Genomic DNA, 23,823 nt, shown 5'->3' with positions numbered 1-23,823 from the left:
AGGCAGAGGTGCTCTATGCATCTTACAAGGTTTAAAGCACTGAGTCAAATTATGCTGCATGAAATAAAAAGTTGTTTAATGAAGCATCAAGTGTAAAATCCTTCAAATTTTGCATGGCAGTAAAAACCAAACATTCGCAAATTAACTTACTCGCTCTCATTCTTTTAATACAGTTCAATTTAACAATTGAGTAAAGCATATTTAAACAAGTCTGGATTTGTGTGGGATCATCTCACCCCCAGTGGCAAATTGTTTAACTTCTTTAAAGAAAAAAATTAATAGGAGATTAAATGACTTTGTGCAAATGAGCATGAACTTGTAGTGTCCTCAGTGATGACCAGACACACATATAAATCACTGACAGGGGGGAAAGGACGCGTGGAAAGGGCATTTGAAAAGTGCTGGAGCTATCAGATGGAAGGGAAATCTAAAGACAAATGACAGAGACACTGGAGGACAAATCAGCCCTGCAGCGGAGGCAGCTGGGTCTGAAGTGAACCAGAGAGGTTGCCGGGTTGGCCGCGGGGACATTGATTGATGAAGTCTGGCAACTATTGATCAGCTATCAGCTCTATCTGTGAGGGAAAGCGTTAAGATTCGGGCACGGCTTGTTTAATGAATCAGTTTCCTGATGTTACCGTACAGGGATTGGTCCTAAATCAGAGGGGTGTTGAAAATCCAGATGGTCTGTGGAGGCTGTTGCTGACAGGAGTTTCATTTTGATGTGTAATACCTTTTAAACAGGTTGCATTTACAAGACTGCAAAATAACTCTAAACACTGTTCAAAATCACAGGCTGGTACCTACAACCCGTACTATCATTCAGCTAGTTTAGTTAGTCAGGGATGATTAGGGTCTGTCACAGAAGATAGTAAGAAGATCATTTTCTACATATTGTGTCATCTCATGTTTACAAAATGTTACCTTAAATATAAGGTTACATCCTATACTCCAGCTATTCTCTACATACTGTATCTGCACACAGATGCACCATGTGCTGTACAACATCTGGATTGGTTTCATTTGTCATTGCTCCCAGAAGTGTTGATGATATTTATTTAAATTTTTAATTAGACATAACATATCAATACTCTGTGCAGGGGCGTAGTACAAAATTCTGGACCCTGTACTCTGGCCTTCTACAGTATGGGCCCCTTCCTGTATCCACGGCTATTCATTCTAGCTTTGTTTTAATTATTGATAGCATTAAAAGTGCACAGATCATGTTTTTATTACAAAACACAACAGCACATCTTCAGTTTATATATGAGATCAGATCAACTCATTCATCAAAAATAAATAAAATCATTATTAGATTTATAGAATGTTTTTTATAGATGGTCATGAAATTGAAAGGCTTCCAGTGCCTTTGTTACTCATAGATCTCAAGACATGTGAATCACTGTAAACTGTCACCCATGTGAAATTTTAAGGTTTGGATTTGAGTTTATGTGCATCTATTTTTAAAAACAGATAATGCAAGTATTGTTGAATGACTAAATTTGAATGAGCTGAATCCAAGTGTCAAAGCAATGAAAAAAGCATTCCTTGTTTGGTAGAGTCCTGTTGTGCTAACTGTGTGGAGCATTTTAAACATGTGAAAACAATCAGCATTTATCTGAGAGAAGAATAAAATGTATAATATATTTATATAGTAGAAATGTGCTTTATTTTGTTCAATAACCATCTGAAACAATTTAGCACTCCTCTGGGAGTCCCAGTCTCCAGGAGGAAAACTACTGTGTTTACCCCATTTGACAGTGAGCTTGAGCTATGAAATGTTTCTCTTTCTGGTTGCTATTTATTTGTTTGTATGTGTTTTGTTGTTCCTTTTCTATGTGTGTGAAAACTGAAAATGAAGCAAAATCAAGTCCATGGTCATAAGCACATCGTTTAATTTCTAATGTAATTACACTGTGAATACTGTTACTTTATCAGGACGCTGGCTCAGAAGCAAATCCATCAGGCTTTGCTCTGAACCAAATTGGATTGAGTGATTGATTTATGTATGTCAAGTGAAGGGCAAAGAGACAGACAAAAAGAAACGGCAGATTGTAAGAGCGGGTCAGGGGAGGGGAGTCGCAGATATATGGATGAAGCATGGCCCCCTGATGGGGGAAGGAGAGCATTGAATCAGACAGAGATAAATGGAGTGTGAGAGACAGAGAGAACGAATTTCAGACATATTCCTGCTGACCTCAACCCTTTCCCCCCCCACAACTAATCAATATAGGGGAAATGCATGTTTGTGTGTGTGTGTGTGTGTGTGTGTGTGTGTGTGTGTGTGTGTGTGTGTGTGCGCGCGTGTGTGTGTGTGTGTGTGTGTGTGTGTGCGTGCGTGTGCGTGTGTGTGTGTGTGTGTGTGTGTTTTTAGGTAGGGAGGGAAGTTCTGTCTGTGTCACTCCCAATAAAGATCAGAAGCACAGTGACATTACCTCGGCCCTGTTGACTCCTCCCTGGCCTTCCAACCTTTCCACATGCCTCTATTTAATTTTGGACCCTGTAATCTTATAAAAGACCGAGAGGTCTGGAGCACTTAGACTGTCCTCGTCACTGAGCTCAGCGAGGAAAGTGGGAGTTAAAACATAAAACATCACTGCTGCACAAATGGCATTCAGTATAGGTCCTCAGGTTGTGCATATACAATGTGCATATAAAGCATATGTGTGCATATGCTTTCCTTGTGTTTCATTTGGTTTAACAAATAGAAAGAGCTGTATTTTCCACAACAAAATAATTACTGACAAGAATAAAAATGTATGGTTGGTTATTTGGTGCTTTTTGTGTGACTGCCAGACTCTCTCCCACTCCCTCGCTTATAAACACACACAGACACATTGGCTGACAGAGAAAAGACACCAGCATTTTCTAAAGAATAATTTTTTTGACAGATGCCTGGTGTAGACTATTGCTCTGAACAGTGCATTTTCCCAGCAGAGAATTCTGCAAAGTTTCAATTAATCAGCTCAAATGTGTGGTATTCCACATAGTATTCACCCCCCTATCTGCCTTATAATTGGTGCTTCTTGCCGTTTAAGACTAAAACAATTTCCATACACATCTTCAGCCTATTAGGAAGAAGCCCCAGCATGGCTTTATTCAAATCCAAAGTGCACAACGACCAGATCGACCCAACGTTCAATTATCCAGACTTCTTGAAATGACAGACAGAAAGTGAAGATGCCAGCTCTGCAGGTAAAAAAAAAAAGAAAAAAAGAAAAAAAAGAGAGAAACTTGCCCCTGTCTTTTCTGTGAAATAAAGACAGGGGACACCACAATAGCAGCCCGGATCATATGAAGCAGTGCCTGGTGTTTACAGTGGAGTTTCATCCGTGAAGACAGACAGCATGCAGGCAAGGATCAAGTGCTGTGGCTCAAAGGGAGTGAAGGTGTGCAGAGCATGAAGGTACCCTCCCTTTCCCAGCACTCCACTGTTATTGGGTCTCTGGATGGCCTGCAATCACTGTTTAAGTCTCAAAGGGTTTATGAGACAGTAAATTAAATTGACACTCCCCAATGTGAGATCCTCAGTGAGTGTGAGATAACGCTCCCACGAAGATCTCAGGATGGATGAAGAAACGTTACTAGGGTGTCGCAGAGGTCCACCCCGACTGTGATTGATTGACAGAATAGACAGGGGGTGATCTGGTGTATCATCAGTGAATCTCTAACCACTGTCATCTAGTTGGCTATTATAACAAAAGTTAAGGACCCTACAGCCAAGCTAGCAGCTGAGGCTGTATACACAGTGATGAGCTAAATGCTAACATCAGCATGCTGCTGTTAAGCAAGTATAATGTTAACCAGATTCACCATCTTAGTTTAGAGGGTTAGCATGCTAAAACATGCAACATTTGCTAATTAGCACTAAACAAAAAGTACATCTAAAGGCTGATGGGAATGTCATTATTTTTGCAGCTATTTGATCATAAACTAATTAAAAAGTTGAAGACAATGGCACTGGATCACCAAAGTCAGTAGGATTCATCCTCTGGGGACCAATAAGGTCTGGTCTGATGTTTCTGCCTCTGAAACACTGCTGACAAGCAGTTTGAGCCCAGTTTCAGTTTTCCACAGGTTTTAAACTAATAAAAAAAAAAAACTCTGAATGTTAACACATCTCCACCCCGAGCAGAAAAAACGTCAGCTAAATTCCACAGATTTCCAGTCAGATCACCGCTGAAAACTGTAAAAGAAAATCAGCAGATTCCGTTTGGGTTTTCTTATGAGTGAAGGTGGAGAACAGTGGTAGATCCTATTGTGCCATGGTTATTACATCGATAGCTTTGTTGTGTCATTTCCTTTATGGGACAGCGTTAGAATGCAGGGTTTTGCAGGCTATGATCTGGGAACTCTCTGGGTTGATGTAATGTCCAGCAGCTGTCTGAGAGTTAGTGAGCCATCTGTGACTCTCCTCACCCAGTGGCTCTGGTAGGGCCTGTTTAACCGAGCTTAAATTGTACTTGACCATTCAATGTCAATGCACAAACACCAAAGACACCAATCTGCCATGCTAAAACCCTGTTCATTTGTTTACATACTGTATGTCCACCACACCCTCTGCTCCTTAAGGCAGTGTAGAGCGAAAGGGATGGTAGCTAAAACCAAGAGGATGCAGTTGTTTTTAGCACAGTGGATGACAATGATTTTTTTACAGTGTAATGGATATGTTCATTCAGAGCAGAGGGAAAATCAACCATTAAAGTGATGTGTCAGTACCACCTACCTTCAAGGTGTTTGATCAGAATGGCTTTGTCGACAATATCAGAGCGCCGCTCAAGTCTCTAGTGATTAAAAGTGAACACTCCCTGGATCTGTTGTAGAGAGAAAATAACTCGTGATATAAAAAGATGAGTCACTGTGAATTTGTCATAACAATTTCACATGGCCTGGTAACAGTTTACCCAATGAGGATTTTTAAGACAGACATACCAGAGTAGAAAAAGTGGGCCAGTGGCTAAAGAGTTCAAACAAATTGCGGAGAGTTTTTCCCTCTTTTAAATATCCAGTAGGGTCGGTGTCAGTAATGACAGATGTTGTTTCCTCCAGGACCAGATGTGAAAAGTTTAACATCAGCACAACACAGCTTGCTCTTTATCTTATGAGGCTATTATTCTTTTTGCTGCCTAAAGCCCGTGACACACTAACTCGACGGCAGAAAAGGCAGTCGGACTGATCAGTCAACTCCTCGAGGTCCAAAAAGTGTCTTGGAACACACCAAAGCGACGCCGTCTTGAGCGTACATTCTGCGCGTACGCGAAACGTAATAGAAAAAATGAAAACCGGAAATGACAACGCGTCCTCCAGCCAATAGTAATGGCGGCTTGTTCGAAATACTTTTTTACGAAAATAGTTCACTGAAACGTGTTTCTGAAAACATTTTAAGCGAGAAATAGGCTATACAGCTGCTGAATCTGTCTTCATTTCAGATCGTCAGTTTAAAAGATTTGTCAGATTTTGAGAGGCGTTCGTCACTCATCCCGCTCGTTATTTCCGGGTTAGTCGGTGAGTCCGACTGCCCGCCCTCCGACCAAGCATGTCAGGTCGGCCAAAATGAAGGCCGACAGCTCCTCCGAGGGACGACGGCACGGAACACACCGAACAGACTCGAGTCACTGACCTCGCCAGACTGTCCGATGCCCGATTATCGGGTTGGTGTGTCAGGGCCATTACAAACACCTACTGCCAACATTTTTCAGCAGCCACTCCTTTCATGGAATTGGCCTGGTTGGATAGTTTTTTGCATAAATAAGACAATTTGATTAAAATTTTTTATTTTAGAGTATGACAATGTGTACAGCACATAATGAATGAAGGTGTACGCGAAAGGGGAAGCCTATTTATATTTGAGTGTATTATGAGGTTATGGGAGTTAGAATGATGTCAACAGCTGGGCTGCTGTGTAAACATCTATCAGAGGGAAGGAGACAATGGGAATCAATGGTTCTTATACGCATCCACGGTACTTCTGTTCAGAAATGTATCAATGCAAAAACAAAAGCAATAACCTGAATACAATATCCATCATTTCAAAAGAAGCCCTTTTCACAATGCATATTGTTGACCCTGGGATAACTTGCCTGTTAGTCTAGTGCCTTTTTACAGACACACTGTTAACCCAGGGTAAACCTAAGCCCAGGGCTATATGATCCATACTGCACATCTACTAGCCATGGGTTAATTTATGCCTGTTGGAACACGGGACTAATGTTTATGTCACAAAGGTCCTTTAAAATTCCCAGGCTTGAATCACACACAGTTAGGGGAGTTTCAAACTGATCTTTATATGGTTTTCGGTCTTTTTTTGTCTGTAGAAAGGGACTATAGTCTTTACCCTGAGGGAGGCGGGGAAGGGGCTAGCGGCACCCGTATTGTCCAGTCCACTCTCTTCCTGGACGGGGCACCTGTGCAATGCTGGTGCGCCGATCTTCCAGACGTCCTCTGCTGCCCTTTTTACTATCCGGCTCCGCTGTCCAGCCCGGTTTTGCTCGTGCCCATCCAGCATCTCCCCTGATTAGGAGATGTGCCTCAGGTGTGCTGGGAGGAGTCCTCAGTGTCTGTGCCAGGCAAGCAAAACACAACCAAAAGCAAAACACCACACTATATACAATAAAACAACCAAAACACCACACTATATACAATAAAAATAGGAAAACACTAACTGCCTGGCTACACTTTGTGACATTTACATTCTGATGATGTGAGCTGTACCGTGATTGAACTACAGAAACAAGTAACAACAACAAAACAGGTGAATCAAGCCCTGGGCTAAGTCAGGGTTTGCACACTTTGGAAGGTGCCAGTGTGAAAGCTTTCTTAGCCCCAGGCCAACAGCTCCCTTAGCCCGGGGCTAAGTGCAGTGTGAAAGATCTTATGAGTCTACAGCCGTGCTAGAGGCTCTATGAGGCTGTACTTAGGCACAGCGGTGCTTTGGCTAAATGCTAACAGCATGATAACATGCTCACAAACATGCTGATGTATAGCATGGGCTGGTATAATGTTTACCATGTTCACCATCTTAGTTTAGCTTGTTAGCATGCTAACAAAAGCTAATAAGCACTATAGTTTGCAGATATTTGATAATTCTTAAAGTATTCATAAAGTATTGGACAAATTCAGAGGAATGCAGCCAGCTTGGCTACAGATAGCTTTAAAGAAAGACTGAAAACTAATCGCTGTCAGAAGATGGAACAAACGGAAACATTTTGAGAATCATTTATAAGTGTTGGATTTCATCAGTGCTAAACCTGTTGAATTTGAAGTAACAATGCATAATAACTGTTTTGAAGAAACCAAAATGACCTTTCCGTCTGTCACACACCTCTCATTTAATCACATAGCAACAAGACATCCTTTCTACAAAATATGTATTTTTCCCCTCAGTGTGATTACTTTACAAAATCACACAAAAGGAATTATGATTAGACAAAAAAGACAAAATGATTCTCACCTAAGCAGAATTAAAACAGATAATCCTGTTTGAAAACCCTTTGAAAACTGAAATCACATGCAGGTTTGGCAGTTGAAAGATGTGACAATATAAACTGATGAGCACAGTTTTCTGAGAAATCTTGACACATTATTAAGAAACAGATTCCAGGAGCCTAGTGTTTGTGCTTTATTTCTTTATTTTTCCAGACCAAGTTTGAGCAAAGATTGATACACACATGTGACACACACACACACACACACACACACACACACACACACACACACACACACACACACACACAGAGAGAGAGAGACAGACAGAGAGAGAGAACCAATAAAGGGCAAAGAGCTGAGCATAGTCACGTGCACACTCTTGATGCTGGAGCTCACATGGACTGAAACACTTCAACAAGATATTGTTCCTGCACAGCAAGTACTTTGCATTCTACCTCAGTGTTCAGTGAACGAGCTACTACTACCTCAAGAGGTATTAGTGCATTTCTAATAATCCAAACTTCTGAAAAGCCATTGAACTTTAAATGCTGATTACCAATGTTGACACACTGCAGCAAGACAGCATTTTTCTTTATTTTGATTTTGTGGCTATTTTAAGGACCTCTTTCTGGAACACTTTGCCAGGATTTTATTTAAATTGAAGGTATCATGTGTTATTTTTAAGGTCCCACACGTTTGATGTCATCACGACACACAATGAAATTCATCTAAAAATCACAAATACAGGCAAGCAAACTGGCAAACTGACACACACACACACACACACACACACACACACACACACACACACACACACACACAGACACAAACACACACACACGCACACACACACGCACACACGCACACGCACACGCACACACGCACACACACACACACACACACACACACACACACACAAAAACGTTAAAACACACACGCTAAATGCTGGTCCAATCCCTGTAAATGTAACAGCAGGTTTTTGATACAGAAATACTAAGTGCTTCAAGTAGTCAAGTTAGAAACTTCTGCCAGCACGCACAACCTTTTTCTTAATGTTATTAGTTTTATTAACTGACTCCTGCAGAGTCTATTTACTATCTGAGCCCATCCAGAACAACTGCATCAGTAATATCCCCCTGATCTAATTGTAAAACAGCTAGGCTAAATTGGTTTACAAAATGTAATTCCAGTCTGGAGCACTACCTAAGTAATTTGAGTCACATCACCGTGATTACTACCACTTCACAATAAATAGCACACTTTATACAGATGTCAGGTTACCAACAGAAGATGTGTGCTGCAACAGCATTTGTCTTTGGTAATACTCTGCTTCAGCTCACAGTTGGAGAAAATCTCTCACACCTACGCACCAACATTCTGTCTCCATTTCTCTCCTACATTAACTAATTAAAATAAAGAATGCAAGCTTAACAGCAGCAAATCAAGAAAAGAATACAGTACATCTGCAGGTTAAAGCTATTTGTTTGCTAACATGTTTCCGAGAATCTTTGCGACACACTTACTCTGAGACCTTGGAACAAACAAGAATAACAGGAGTGGGCTGGTATAGTATTACTGAAGGATTGATGTGCAGGCCTAAAATGTCTGAAGGCAAGAAATCCCGGCTGATAAATGTTGGCCACCTTTAAAACTCCCTTTGTAGTTTTACTGTCTACCAACACATCACAATTAGAGCTCAGTTGGAGCCACGACAGGTTCAAGAGCATATACTGTAACTCTGATATATAATATACAGCATAGCACTTCATGCCACAGTCTCCCAAGTGAGCTCCAGCTAACAAGCTTAGCCAAGTCTCACATCTGCAGTTTTCTATTTGTTTGCACATCCAAAGACCACATCATAATCAGATTCCTCCTGATGCACAGTATTGAATGCTCTTCATCTTTGTATTTCTATCTCTCATGTATCATGTTTGTGCAATGACCAAACAAGATACGACAATGTGGCACAGAGGGTATTTTTGAGACCTTGGATTGCTTTCTCTATTTCTACCGCAGGACTCTGAGTTCTTAGATTAGATTTTGTGAAGATGATCTTACCTGATCTTTAGCAATGAGTTGCAGTTACTACTTTGAGGTCCAGGGATGTTCTATTGCAGGGGTGGCCAACCAGTTCAGCATAAAGAGCCACAAAAAAACCCGCACCATAGCAAAAATCCACACAACACATGCACGTCCACACTACAACAGCAACAGTGACTTCCAGATCTGATGACAGTCATAATACATAGCAGTTTTCATAGTTTTTCTTACTTAGACTGACTCAGTGGGAAATCTGACAGTCTTTGTTATCCACAATCCTTTTCAGGTCTTGCTAGAACTCGGTTGTGCCACTCAAAGCGACTCTTTCACTCGTTTGTCACTAGAGGGGCTTTCAAACAATGTGATTCAGCAGTGAAAGGGTTAACGAGGAAGGTGATCTGTGGCAGTTTTTTTTTCCTCGGGTTGCAGAATTTGTCCTCAAAACTCTGCTGCATTATTTTTTATTTTAAAATAATTGGCAAATATATTGGCAAGTGCATTTCATTTTTTTTGTACTTATCTGAAATGTTTCAAAAAGTAAAAATAAAAAATCCACCAATAACACAGCCCCCAGCCACACAGTAAGAGCCTAAAAGAAGCAGGCAAAGAGCCGCATACGGCTCAAGAGCCACAGGTTCGCCACCCCTGTTCTATTGTGTCTTCTCAAAAAGGAAAATACTATACTATAATATTAATACTGAGTTTGGGACGACTATGTTGCTTACCCTGCAAAGAGACACCAATACAGTTTGTCTATCTGCTGTTAGCAATTGTGTTGTGAGTGTAGCCAATGCAGTCTCCTAAGTATCATCAAGGCTCAGACAAGGCGTTTGATGCAGTATTATATTACTTGTATCCAAGATGATCAGACTTTCAGCTTATCAGCCCTGTAACTGTGAAAATCTTGGAGAAACATTATTAAACCATCTGCATTAGAAACCAAGCATGCCCATCTGCTTATTATTATATTTTGGCCTCATTTCCAATACCATATTTCTCATATTTTATTCCCCTTGCCTTTTTTCTCTCTTTGCACAATGAGATTTACAGGGGACAACCTTAAATCGTCCAGCAGTGAGGCAAGAAATAGGTTACTGCCCAACCTTCAGGTCACAGTTATTTGAGTTGTGATCCGGCTGACCATGACAATAGGATACTCGTTCGTCTCTGTAATCACAAAAGGTGCTTGAGAGGGGGAGTGCGCTGTCCAAGACCAGCAGAGACATATGTACTGCTGGCAGTGAATACTTCCAAGATGACCATGAGGCCAGAGAGGGCTTTCATTTAGACATAGGCTGCAATAGGAAAAGAATACTCTTTCTTAACTATCTTTGTTGATGCAATCCTAGTTTTTGCCTCACAAGTTTACTCCACAAATTGGACCCCTTTAGTAAACAAGTCTCGCTTTGCCAGACCCTCCTCCTCTGGGTCTGGCTAGTCTACATAGCATTCCGGCATGGTAGAAAAACATGCTCTGGTTTATTGGCATTTCTTTAAACCAATCACAATCGTCATGGGCGGTGCTAAGCTCCGCACAGAGCCGCTGCAAAATAGCCTCGGGAAGGAATTTGTTTTGTTGGAACGTGTACATTCAAAAGTTGTTTTTGCGAGAGAAAACTCAGATTGGACAGATAGGCTAGCTAGCTGTCTGGATTTACCCTGCAGAGATCTGAGGAGCAGTTAACCATAGTCCTCATAAATCCACCAGAATTTAAAATTCCAACACAGAGAAAGAGGAAGGTAACGGACATCGCCGAGAAGACATGCATCCGGCAGTGGATGTGGAAGTGGAACGTCGAGAATATAGACTAGTAAACAAGTAACCTATGAGTATACTTGGACAGGTTCCTATAACTTAAAAGCCATATACTCACTAGAACTGCATTCCTAAAACACTGTGGGACTCACAATGGAAAATGGTTAAAACCACCAACTGTTTGGTTGGTGATTTGGGTGTGTTATGCTAGTAGCGGCTAACATAGCCTCGAGCCACTTGTCTCAAGCAGAGATGAGCAGCTACAGAGGTCTGTTAACCTCACATCCTTCTATCTACACACCCCCTTGAGGCAATTTATCAGACTTTACTATACAACTTGTTTCACATATGAAGTAATACTCCTTAAGACCTGTGAACCTGTTTCCCCTAGAGTTCCCCTTTAAAACCAGACCTTATTGGTCATATAGGAGGTGATATATGCAGATTGTAAATTCATGTGCTTTTTAAGCAAGTTTTACCTCAACCATACCTGACCAAAGCCAATAGACATGCTGGAGAAGTAAAGAGGAGTGCTTTCAGATGTTTTGCTCCCTCTTGGCTCTTTATTCAGAGTCTGAGAGGTATTGTACAGTATTTATTAACTTTATATATTTCTGTCACCCTTGAAATTAATTAACTTGTGTTGGATTGGCTCACATCTCCGGCATGTTGAGGAAGGGATAATCCAATCATCTTCTGTTGCTCTGCATGGGGAATTCAGCTGCTGTTAACATTGTGAACAAACTGTTCACAACTGTTCATAATGCTTTACAACAGCAGTAACATTGTTTATCCCAATCCCTAATCTCTCACAGACCTACCACACTCCCATGGGCATAGACAGTGAAAGAAATGGCAGCACATTGCAGTTCTATGGCAATCAAATATGTGACAGGAATAAATTCAAATTGCATTGAAGAAAAAAGAACAAATGAAACACAATAAAACAATGGCAGTTTAAATTGTTTGTACCTCAAGTTTACAGTTGGTGGTTCTCTTCTGTCCAACACCTATTTCCACTATTAAGGTCATAGATGTTAGGAATAGGCAAAAAAACACAATATGATGGGTATACAAAGGCTGCCAATGGATTCAAAATGTTTACTCAATCAATGTTCACTGTTTACAAGCACAGGAGTTAAATGTGACACGTTGTTTCTGTGTCTACAACTTGCAATGATGTAATTGACAAATGTTTAGCTTCATCATGCACAATAGCAGAGAATATACAGCGGTGAATCTATTTTGCTTGCTTACAGAGTAACTCAACACCCCATAAAAGTCCTGTTTTTGCTGACCAGTGGTTTAAGTTCTCAAATGTACTCCAGGGTGTGTCAGTACACTGTGGCATCATTGTTGGGTGTTGTTAAAGGTGCAAAAGAGCTCATTCTGACCAAACAAAGATACTCTTCAATGCCAGCATTGTTCAGTTTTTAATTAACTGATTTGTACTAATTTGTATTGCAAATGGAACGTTTTCCTTTACAACATTAGCTAATGGCTGTGTCATAGGTGGATGAAATTCAGAGGTAACAGATGGGTATCCAGCCGATGCACAGGCACAGCCCTTCAACTGAACTGAAACTTCAAGCCAGTTTTTGCATGAAAGTCGGCTTCTTGGGATCAAATTTTATCCCCTTACAAATACCTCTGTGAGTTATAAAAGTATTCTGTTTCCTCAAGCATGAGGTGAAATGACAGGTTGCTGTAATAACAAGATTATAAAACTTTTTATTGATCCCCTCTGAAGATGAATTTATAAAGCAATTTCCACACATATCTCAGGTTCACATCATTTTTTTTATGGCACCATTACTTTCTATAATTTCACCAGAAAAAATATTCATGTGGCTGTGGCCATGGTTTTATTTATACAAATGATGAGGAAGTACGTGTCTTGAATAAACCCACTGTAAAATAGCAATTACACTGTATCAACATTCCCCAAAACAGAATTAACCAGGCCAGTAAGATGTTTAAGCCAGTGATTTTGGGTGCAAGATAAAATATACATTCCACTGACATATTGTCTGACAACGGTGTTAAACTCTGGCGGACAGAACAGTTAAGGAAGCACAATTGGTTTCCCCTTTGGAAGCAACACAGTGGTAAACAACGGTTGGACAATATTAAACCCAAGGGGAGAAGCTGAGTATGACAAAAATGATTTATGCTGCGGCAGATCCATCAATTCTTCATCTTTCTCAGTGCCTGGAGATGTTTCTTTAGCCTCCGTCTCACCGTGCTTGTCATTACATTTATCCCTGTTCTCTAAGTGCTAATACATTTACATTTTAAGTGCTGCTCAGTAATAAAAGAGGTGGAATGAGTTGAGGCCTTTTACCATTTCTAAAACAAACATCAATGGACTCATCTCAATGAGGAGTACCCCCACCTACAAACTCCCCCAACAGTCCATCCACCCCCCACCCCCACAGCTTGGCCACTGCTCCACAGTGCAGGTCAACAGTGTTGCGGTTTGAGTCTCCTCAGTTTCACTCACAGTTCCCACCCTCATATCAAGGTTCACTCACAAGAGTCTGCCTCAAACAGGTGGCTCCACATTAGTCATTTGTCCAGTCTGGATTCTCTGTGAACGCCGTCGTCGCTTTAAGAATGTGGAGAAAACATTTTGTAACCAATAGTTACCAACTGAAGTCACAGGTTAAGTTCACAGGCACAAAATGGGAAAAGAGGGGTTGAGGTTGTTTGTCTCTACCATCTCAGTGGACTGACATGCTAGTCTTCGGGTGGGGTCTAATTCCAAATTACATATTATTAACAGTCTCACTCAAGAATTCACTGTGCTGCATTTAAGAAAACATGAACCTGGAGACAGCCTTCAGGATATGTTCTTCACTTCTCGTATTTTGCTGTTTCGATGAAACAAATCAACTGTCTTCATCAAAGCTGGGTTTCATCAGAAATGACAAATATGAGGGCGAAAATTGCAATTTTAGCAGAGACATAAACCATCACATAAGGAACAAAATAAATAAACAAAGAGAGCTGTGCAGGATTTGATTACTAAACAAAACAACAGATGAAAATAGCAAAGCATTTTTCAAACACAGCCCAGTCTGTATCTAAGTAAATTATCTACACGCTTGTGCTGCATCTCATCAGATGCAACAATACAATACTGATCTTAGGTGAATGATCTTGAGAGGTATAACCAAGGCTGGCCAGCCATGATAAGATCTTCACCGTGCCAACTACTGAATAAGGTAATAACAAGCCTACTTTAAGACAAGTGGTTATTGGGTCGTTTGAAATAGAACAATTCACAGCTTTACAAAGCCCTTTCCTTGGATAGCTGGTAGGGCACATCAATATAGTTGAGGCATTTGGAACATTGACTTGATAAGACTACATACTGTGTATGACCAGTGAGCAGGAAAAGAGTACCAAAAACTGTTATTTCATCATTTCTTAATCCATTTTGAATTGACTGCTGTGGCTCCTGTGTGTAAAAGAGGAACTCAACTTTCACCTTATAGCTAACTTTGACCTTTCCACAGTGTATACATTCTTTGCTTACATGTCACACGGAAAGAGCAGAAAAGAAAACATACACAGGCCATTACTAAGATGGTGAAGAAACAGTCAGCTGTGCATTTACACCTGGGGCACTGGCTGCTGCTTCCTGCAGTGAACTGTTCCCACATGGTTTCAGTTCCAGTTAATCACATATAGTACTTTCAGTGCAGTGAACAGCAGGTATTTTGGAATGGGAGACCAGAAGAAGAAGAAGGCACAGAGGGGTGCTTCAGAAGTGTCCATGCGAAGGGAAATTGTGCATCTATACAGTTAACCAATAACACTGTGAACAGGATCTGGTACAGTACATCATGTGTAACAGTAGTCTATATCTGGGATTCCTCCTTCTCTATAGCCACGGTTGGTGCCATGTCCTGCATTAGAAACATGGCTGTCACCTTTGTACAGGCCAGTGCCATTGGAGGGGAATATGGTATGAATGATGTAATCCTCTCGTAGGGGTTTCGGCTGCATTGGCTGGCAAGCTGCCATAGGCATCATCTGTAACCCCGGACTGCGAATCTCCAAGATGGTATTGTCCTTCTTGGTGCCTGACTCAATGTAATCATCATAGGTCTTGTTTTTTCTGGAGCTGCTGCGGGTATAGTGGTCACGGGAGCACAAATGCCCAGTCCTATGTCCATACCAACAGAAGATGCCAAAAATAAGAGCCAAAGATACAATGGCGGTAGCCCCACCAATAATCCCTGCCAGGGGCAGCACTGTCATCTGCTGCGACTCTTCATCCTCCTCCTCCAAAGGGGTGAGGTCAGACGTTTCAGCTTTTGCACACACCAGAGCTTCATCAGAGTCAGCATCTCCAGAAATTGCTCCTTTGCTTTCTGAACTGGCAGCGAGGGGCACCATGCAGATTATGTAGCTGGAGCGTGGTTGGAGGGAGGTAAGCAGGTACTCTCGACGATCACCCCGGACCAGAGTCTCTGTGATTGATCCCATGGCGTTCCCAATACCCAATCGGAGCCAGCTCAGCCTGAAGGAGGAGCTGGGCTGGGCCACGCTCCAGGTAACACGGACGCTGTTGTGAGAGAGGGGCTTCACGTTAAGGGCCAGACTCTTCCCTACACCGCTGCTGCTAAGAGTGTAGTCTAAGCCAGAGTCAGGAAGCCCCAGGCCAGGTCGCTTTGAGTGGAGGGTGAAGAGAGAGCCCTGTGGAGGGGTGAGAGTGGTAGAGCTATCGACTCCACCCCCGCCCACTCTGTCTCTAGTCCCTGCTGTCCTTACCACCTCACACTCCTCCATCTCGCTGGTCAGGTCTATCAAAGCCATGTCTCGTACCCTGTCAGGTCCATGGCAGGTGAGACCTCTGACAGTGATGGAGTTACCACGGGCATGCAGCCAGTCATACAGCCAACGTAGGTTGCAGCCACAGTGCCAAGGATTGCCTCGCACTAGCAGCTGACCCAGGCTGTCCAGGTCTTTGAACAGTCCCCTAGGCAGGGTGGTCAGGTTGTTTCCTGACAGGTCCAGCCTCAGCAGCCTGCGCATGCCATCCAAGGACCCACGTGGCATATGAGTCAAGGCGTTTTCCTGTAGAGACAGGCGCTGCAGATGGGCGCTGGGCAGGTTGACTGGTGGGGTCTGGAGGGAGTTACGGACTAGGGACAACTCGGTTAAGTTGGAAAGGCGGGAGAATGTGTCATCGGCAATGCGTTGGTTTGCCAAAAGGTTCCCATCCAGAACAAGACATCTTAGTGAGGCAAGGCCTCGGAAGGCGTGGGTTGGGATAGTGGAGATTCGGTTGTCATCCAAACGGAGTTCTTCCAGAGAGGCAGGCAGTCCGGAGGGGATACTGGACAGGTGGTTGCGTGAAAGGAATAGTAGGCGCAACCGTGGGTTGTCAGCAAAGGCCTGGTCCTCAATGCTGACAGTGGAAATAGAATTGTCGTCCAAGTGGAGCTTTTCTAGCAAGGGCATCCGAGCCAGTGTACTACGAGGAATAGTGCGTATGTTGTTGTCCTGTAAATGCAGTTCACGGACGGATGGTGGCAGGTGCATGGGAAATTCATCCAGTTCATTATCATAGAGGTAGACCACACGGATTGAAAGCTGGCGCTCCAAGGAGGTGGGCAAACCCGGGTTGTTTATCTGGTTGTTCTGAAGGTAGAGGACGGACGCCGAAGGAGGCAGCGACGGGATGGAGCTTAGACCACGATCATTACAGTAGATAAAGTCCTCATCGCACCTGCATACAGATGGGCATATCATGTCCCTGTCTCCTATGTACCCTTGTATCGTGGCTGTAGCAAACTGAAGCATGCCGGCGCGAAGTGTCAAGATAAGGAACAGCAGGAAGAGCCGAGCCCGCAGCTTAGCCACACCTACAGGTGCCATTATGGTGAACATAAGCACTGTCTCTCTTTTCCAGGTCTGTTGTTAATCCTCAAATCGTTGCAGTGAGCTGGAATCCTGTGACCTCCACCCTGAGAGAGAAAGAGAAATTACAGTAAGCACTGATGCACAAATGGATTAGTTAATGGTCACAGGTGACGAGACAAATAAGGGGATTTCAGTGAAAAAGTTTCAGTTCAGCTTCATACTTTCATTGCGTTATGTCTAAACAATATTAGAGTCGCGGGACATGCTACAGTTGAGAAGAAGAAGAAGAAGAAGAAGATGACATACTTTACTGATCCCCGGGGGGGATATTATCATATCTGAACACAATTAATAGTAATATTATCAAGGATCTGTGAGGATTTTCTCTCAGCCTCTCACAACATTCTGCCATCAATTCAAAGTAAAAAAAGAAAGACAACTGCATAGCCAACCATCATTATGTGGAATTAGCAACAGTAATCCAAGATTACAGTCAGTTATACAACTTTAGTGTGTTCTGTACTCAATGTTTAAAGCAGAGCGAATGTTTAGTCTTAGGAAAAGCAACTCTGGAGTTGACAAATCCAATCGTACATTTAGAATTAAGCCTTGTGCATGAATATGAAGTCTTCACTTCTGAATTATTTAAGAGGTCTTGAGAGGTTCTATAACTCCATTAGGAGTTACCAGCAGATGGCTGCATTAGCCAGACAGAGCTGAAGATACTTTTCATTATCAAGATGGAACAACATGTTTTAGCTCAAAAGCCATCGTCCTCAAGATCTAAATTCTCATCAGGCAGTCAAGATGGCACTGGGCACTGTAAAACTTCTACACAAATCATGTCTTCCTAATTTAGTTGTATCAAAGTAATAAAGTTCAATAAAATAGTAATGGAAATGATTATTCTGCAGCAGAATGCAGATGATGTGACAGCTAATTAACTATTTTTAGTCACCACAATTGTGTTGTGGGAGTCTACATGAGCTGTACTCAGAACTTGATTGGCATCATGATTTGTTGTTGTTATTGATTAAGCGAGAGATGTCATAACAGAAAGTACATTATTGACAGAGATTTGGAAACTGGTAAATTGCAAGAGTGACAACTTGAGCCCATCACAATCTTCAATAACCAGGGCCATTAGTCAAACTGTTACGGCTGCAAACATAGTCAGGCTATAGTATTGATTTCCTCACAAATCCGAGGTGATCTGCCAGAGCCAGTCAGCTCTCATGCATATTACAGGATTCCCAGGAGTGTAAGACGTCAGACAGCATGATAATTAACCAAATGAATGACAACTCTGCTGGGAGTTGACTTTGCTGAATATATATTTGTAAACATTAATCTGTGCTTATTCATTACAAAAATATTGAAAATGATGAGAGCAAACTTTGTTGACACTGCACTCATTTTCAAGTGTAATGAATCACCGTTTGAAAAAATAAGCAACACCAAACCCTTCAACAGTTGTTCAGCTGTGGCTGGTCGGGGATCATTTAATGGAATGGTAATCACTGTCTATCCTTTGTCAGTTCAAATGTTTTGTAAATTGTTCTCATAAATGTAGGATTGCACTTGCTCTTTATTGAGAGTTGATGTAAGCTCTGACCATCTAATTTACTATTATAAAAGATTTAAATTTGGACTTCAGGGTTTATCTGTCAAACCTATTGAGGCACTTTTAATCTGCCAGTATGCTTCTTCAGCAGTGCTTGCCTGCGTGTTGGATAGGGAAATGGCTTCTGAAACCCACTCCCTCACATTATTCTAAAGGTGGGGGGGGGGGGGGGCTGTAAGCAAAATTTCTGTAACTTTCCAAAACAAATGAATATATGTCTTCATTGGATATCAGGCTTAGGACTTGAGAAGAATAGCTTTAATAGAAAATAGATGCATAATAGTGCTGTTATTAACAATGTCACCTTTTGTCACTGCATTTACTGTCCTTGTTCAAGCCTTACTTTATATTTCTTGTTTGATTTATGTCTGTCCCCATCAGCTAAAACATCTCCCAACTCAGAGCTCGTGGCTATTTTCACTTCAATCCTCTTGACACAGTGAAGTGGTGTTGGTGCACTTTAAGTGAAGCCTGAGGAGTAACATAATTTCTGAAATTTAAAAAGCTGGTATTGTTTATACACTCGGTGCAGTTTGATATGGTTGATTTTATGATTAAGAAGGCTATATACTGTATTCTGTGAATCTTCACAAGGTTTCGGTGTGTGTGTGTGTGTGTGTGTATGTGTGTGTGTGTGTGTGTGTGTGTGTGTGTGTGTGTGTGTATGTGTGTGTGTGTGTGTGTGTACGTGTGTGTGGGGTTGAGTAGTGCTAAAGAATGGAGGACTTTTGAATCCCAGGAGCTTCAGCAGTGAGTCCATTGAACACTGGAGTATTTGGGTCAGCCCTTTAAAAATAACATAGATGTGGTGTGGGATTGAAGTGGTGCACAGAGAGATTAATAGAGCATATTGAGCTGTGATTCTTTGGATTGCGCTAAGAAGAATGGCAGACATTCATTTTGGGATGTTTTGCCCTATGGTTGCTCATTTTTCTTCCTCTATTAGAAAATGATGTTAAAGCATTAAAAGCACCTGACTGTTCTTTGTGTTTGTTTGTTTGTTTGTTTGTGTCTGTGTGTGTGTATGTTTCCGCTTCGGACATGCTGTGTGTTTGTCTGCCCATGCACGATCAAATTGCAAACATTAACCCATATGGGGACAATCTATATGGTCGCAGTCTACATTACAGTTATCTGTAGAGGGGAGTAAAGCGGGGATGTGGGGTAATGTGTTAGCCAGACAGACAGCCGCCTCAGGCAGAGTACAGCACCCACGACAACCCCCAATCTAATACTGGAACCCAAGACTGGATCGATTTACATAAAAAAAAAAAACAGGGATGGAGAGAGAGTGACAGAAAGCAGCTTTGAGCAAGACCTTTGAATCCCATCTCCCTATTAAGACCCCCACAGAGGGATAGAACTGGGAAATCTGGAAAACTGGATTTTGAATGACCGAAGGGGCAGCTGATGTATCAGGAAATCCACTTTACTGATGGCAGGGAAAAGATAATAATGGTCCACAGCTTATCTTACATGCAATGCTCATGGATCGTATTTTAGATTTACAGATTGGACATGTGGAAAGGATGATGCAAAACATGATGGTTATGGTGATGACAGAAATTACTCTGATCTGAGATAGCAAAAAATATAAGGGAGGCCAGAAAAGCATGGCCTATTTATTTTGGTTAATCGTAGAGATTGTGGGGTTTTATTTGTGTGTGTATGCAATATTTCTTGAAATACTCTAGCTAAGAGACCATGTCTTTGCAATAATGTACTATAATCTTCAAGCTATTAAAATATGGAGATAAAAAAGAATGGACTTTAATCCCCAAAAGAAACAAACAAGGCGCAAATATGCACCGCAGCATACGGAAAACTGAAATATTTTCCTTTCCACAGTTTGCTTCTTTCACATATGCAAAATCATGATCTTCATTGTCATTTTTATGTAAAATAAACAGACATTACAGTTCAAGTGTTTTGAATAAAGCCATCTATATTTATCACCCCACATTCAAACCAAATGAGTCCCTGCGTTCGTACCTCAAAATAATTTGAATGAATGAATGAATGAATTATTTGATGTGCCAAGCATTACAATCCTTTTGAATCTCTTATTATCGTCTGTTCTTTGAAAACATGCCATGTGAATATGCTATAGAGGCAGACTGAATAACATGTTAAAGGCTGCACCAATTTCCTGGCATGAAGGAGTGATTGGATTTGTACTCAGCAGTTTCTCATCTGAACCACTGACACAAAGACCCAGTGTATGTGACATATGTTAAAAGATTTGTGAAATAAGTTTTATTTGAGTCATATAGTCTACATTAACACTCAAGTGAAAAGGACCTATATCTGCTGTTGTGTTGAGATGGATTAAGTAAAGAAAACTCCACCAAGAGCCTAAATTCTTCAATTACATACAACAAACCAAAGATTAAATTCCATTCCTAATAAATTACATATTACACATGAACAATCAGATCTAGAGTCAAGATATTTAACTAAAACCAGGCCAAATCTTTCAACACACACATTTAACTGTAAGATTATCATAATGCAAAGCACTTTCAGAGACTCTGTATGTTTGCACCCGATTGCCATATAAATATGAAAGAATAACAATACAAATCAATATTGGCCCAACAAATTGACCATTAATATTCTGTACTTTACTCAGTATTGCTTTAAAACAATGCTATAGCAAAGTACTAGAGATAGTACAGCAGCAATAGAGTGCTTCACATGTACTTGTACCTTCATCTTGGGGATTTTTGTTTGCTGGTGTGTATGGAGCTCACATGACCCTGAAGTGACTTGAAATATAGAGCTAGAGCACGATAACATGTTTTATCTTTACAGCACTATAATATGTTTTGGCGTGGCATCAGTCTAATTCCCTGTCCTTCCCACTGCAGCTGCTGCTGTCTCTGAACTCTTTTGGCTCAGTGTTTCTCAGTGACAGGTAAATCCTTTCAGCATTAACAAAAGGACCGCAGCTCCTTGCAGCAAAATGCTCCTGCATTGTGTGTTTTTGTTTTTTTGTTTGTTTGTTTGTTTGTTTGTTTTGGGGGGGGGGTTATGTTCAAAATGTGATAACGGAATCAGTCTTCTCAACTGAATTGGATATTGTTTTTGCTAAATTTTGCAAAAATATGTTTTGCTTAATAATCATCCAATTAAAAATAAATAAATAAATAAATTAAAATGTTGAGTAATCCAACAAACAATTAGTCTGTCGGTCGGTCATTCCACCTCCACTATCTCAACATCTGCAAGGTCACAATTTGAATTTGTCCAATATGTTGATTTATGACCAAATTACCTGCAAAATGACATTCCCATCAGCCTCTGCTGTACTTTTTGTTTAGTGCTAATTAGCATATGTGACTGAGCTATGGCAAACATGGTAAACATGGAGCCGTTGCCCCCAGAGGCTAAATCGTCATCAGAGCAATAGCCGTTGGGTTCCAAGATCGATACCTGCTAATCATCACCATGTAAATATATAGAATATTATATATATATATATATATATATCTTTCGATTTCTTGCTTTAGTGCTACTTTTACATACTTTGGTCTATTTTTCTTTTCTTTTTTTTCTTTTCTTATTGTTTTGTTCTATTAATTTTCTGTCAATGACGGGTCCCCACAAAGATAGTGCCACAAACCTGTGTGTGTGTGTGTGTGTGTGTGTGTGTGTGTGTGTGTGTGTGTGTGTGTCTGCATTTCATGTGCAATCCCGTATTGTATAATGACAATAAACCTGGACCTTCAATGTTGAAACTTAAAAATTGCTGATGATCTGATTTCAAATGACTTTAATATTCTCAAGCAAGTTTTCCCTCCCTTTCTTCGCTAATTAAGGAAAAAAAAACAACTGACCTACATGGCTCTGGATTTCATCTATGAAGCAATTTAAAATAAAGGTCTTGATATTTAGAGGGAGATTTGCTGTTGTGCCACGTTGGTGGATGATGTAGTGAGATAGCACGAGCTTGGTAGACTAGCCGGCAAATAAACCCTAGATGTGTCAGTCTGTGTCAGTGGTCATAATACAGTCTTTGATCAATGCCTCACTGGCTTCTCAAATCATTTGCTCTGTTCGTAATGTTGCTGGTTTTCCCAGTAATGCTGCTGCTGCATCAAATAGAGCAAACAGTTTATTCTCAAGAAGAGTCTTCCCCGTTTTGAGAAAACATACTTGATCATTTTTAATGGGCCTTATAAAGGGAAATGTATCATCTGCCTTTAAGTGACGGAGTCAGGCTGCAGTCGTCACGCTTCAGCTAGGACTCTAGATTGGATATTCTTTTTATTTGTGAGAAAAGGAGAGAGGGAGGTTGGTTAGCTAAATTGGTTAAATTTGAATTCAACCCTGACACGTTTCAATATAAATACAGGGCTGTGGGAGGCCCAGGCTACTGAGTCACATGACAAGGCTGTGCTTTCAGGGTGAAAATGAACCCATATCAGAAAAAACAACAGGAAGAAGACAACATTAATGAAAAAGCTCTCTGTATCTGACACCTTTACAGGGGCTGTCAGGTATACTGGAGGTCCAACGCCTGTAAACCACCTGACCACTGCTCACTTCACTGCTGCTAACCCGCTCTGTCACGTAGTAACACACCGGACTTTCACACATCATCAACATTAGCAGCAGCTGTGAGGCAACTTTTAAACATTAAATAGAGAACTGCATCTTTCACCTTTTTTTTTGTTTTTAATGTAATTTATTTATGTATTTTATATACTTATTTTTTTGTGGCTGTTCTTGTTCAAGGTATAATCAAATGTAGCAGTAGCCCTTTAATTTATTTATGTATTTATTAAAAAATAAAGTTAACATTTGTTTTTCAAATCAAATTGATTTTTTTTTGTTTGGGTTCACGTCAGGTCTGTATTTTTGTTGTATTGAATCTGAATAGAAGTCGACAAGTCCACATTAAAAGGAAAGCTAACATACTTTGCACTTTTTCTATTAAAACAGACAGTGGTATTTGGTTTGCATTAATGTCCTGACTTCAGTTTCTGGCAGGCAGCTGTTGCAGAGTTGTCGTTGTACTCACAAATGTGTGTTTGTCTCAACATCATAATGGCTTTTTGTTTTGTTTTGTAAAAGTGACAATTGAATTAAGCCT

General features: G+C 41.0%; 1 protein-coding gene across 3 annotated transcripts in view; it reads right to left on the bottom strand.

Moving 5' to 3' along the window:
* Positions 1–12,932: 12,932 nt before the first annotated feature.
* Positions 12,933–23,823, bottom strand: part of flrt1a (fibronectin leucine rich transmembrane protein 1a) — a 70,479-nt gene continuing 59,588 nt past the window's right edge. For 2 of the 3 annotated variants that reach the window (XM_031311051.2, XM_031311052.2), the window contains exon 3: positions 12,933–17,205. In XM_031311051.2, coding sequence (XP_031166911.1) covers positions 15,074–17,128 — 2,055 coding nt within the window. In that variant the 5' untranslated portion in view covers positions 17,129–17,205 and the 3' untranslated portion in view covers positions 12,933–15,073. The remainder of the gene's footprint in view (positions 17,206–23,823) is intronic. The other variant, XM_035990990.1, reaches the window with a different exon arrangement.

Source organism: Sander lucioperca, chromosome 13 (assembly GCF_008315115.2).
Source record: "Sander lucioperca isolate FBNREF2018 chromosome 13, SLUC_FBN_1.2, whole genome shotgun sequence".
Classification (NCBI taxonomy): domain Eukaryota; kingdom Metazoa; phylum Chordata; class Actinopteri; order Perciformes; family Percidae; genus Sander; species Sander lucioperca.
Note: the sequence above shows the minus strand (reverse complement) of the source record. Positions and strands in the feature narration are given on the sequence as shown.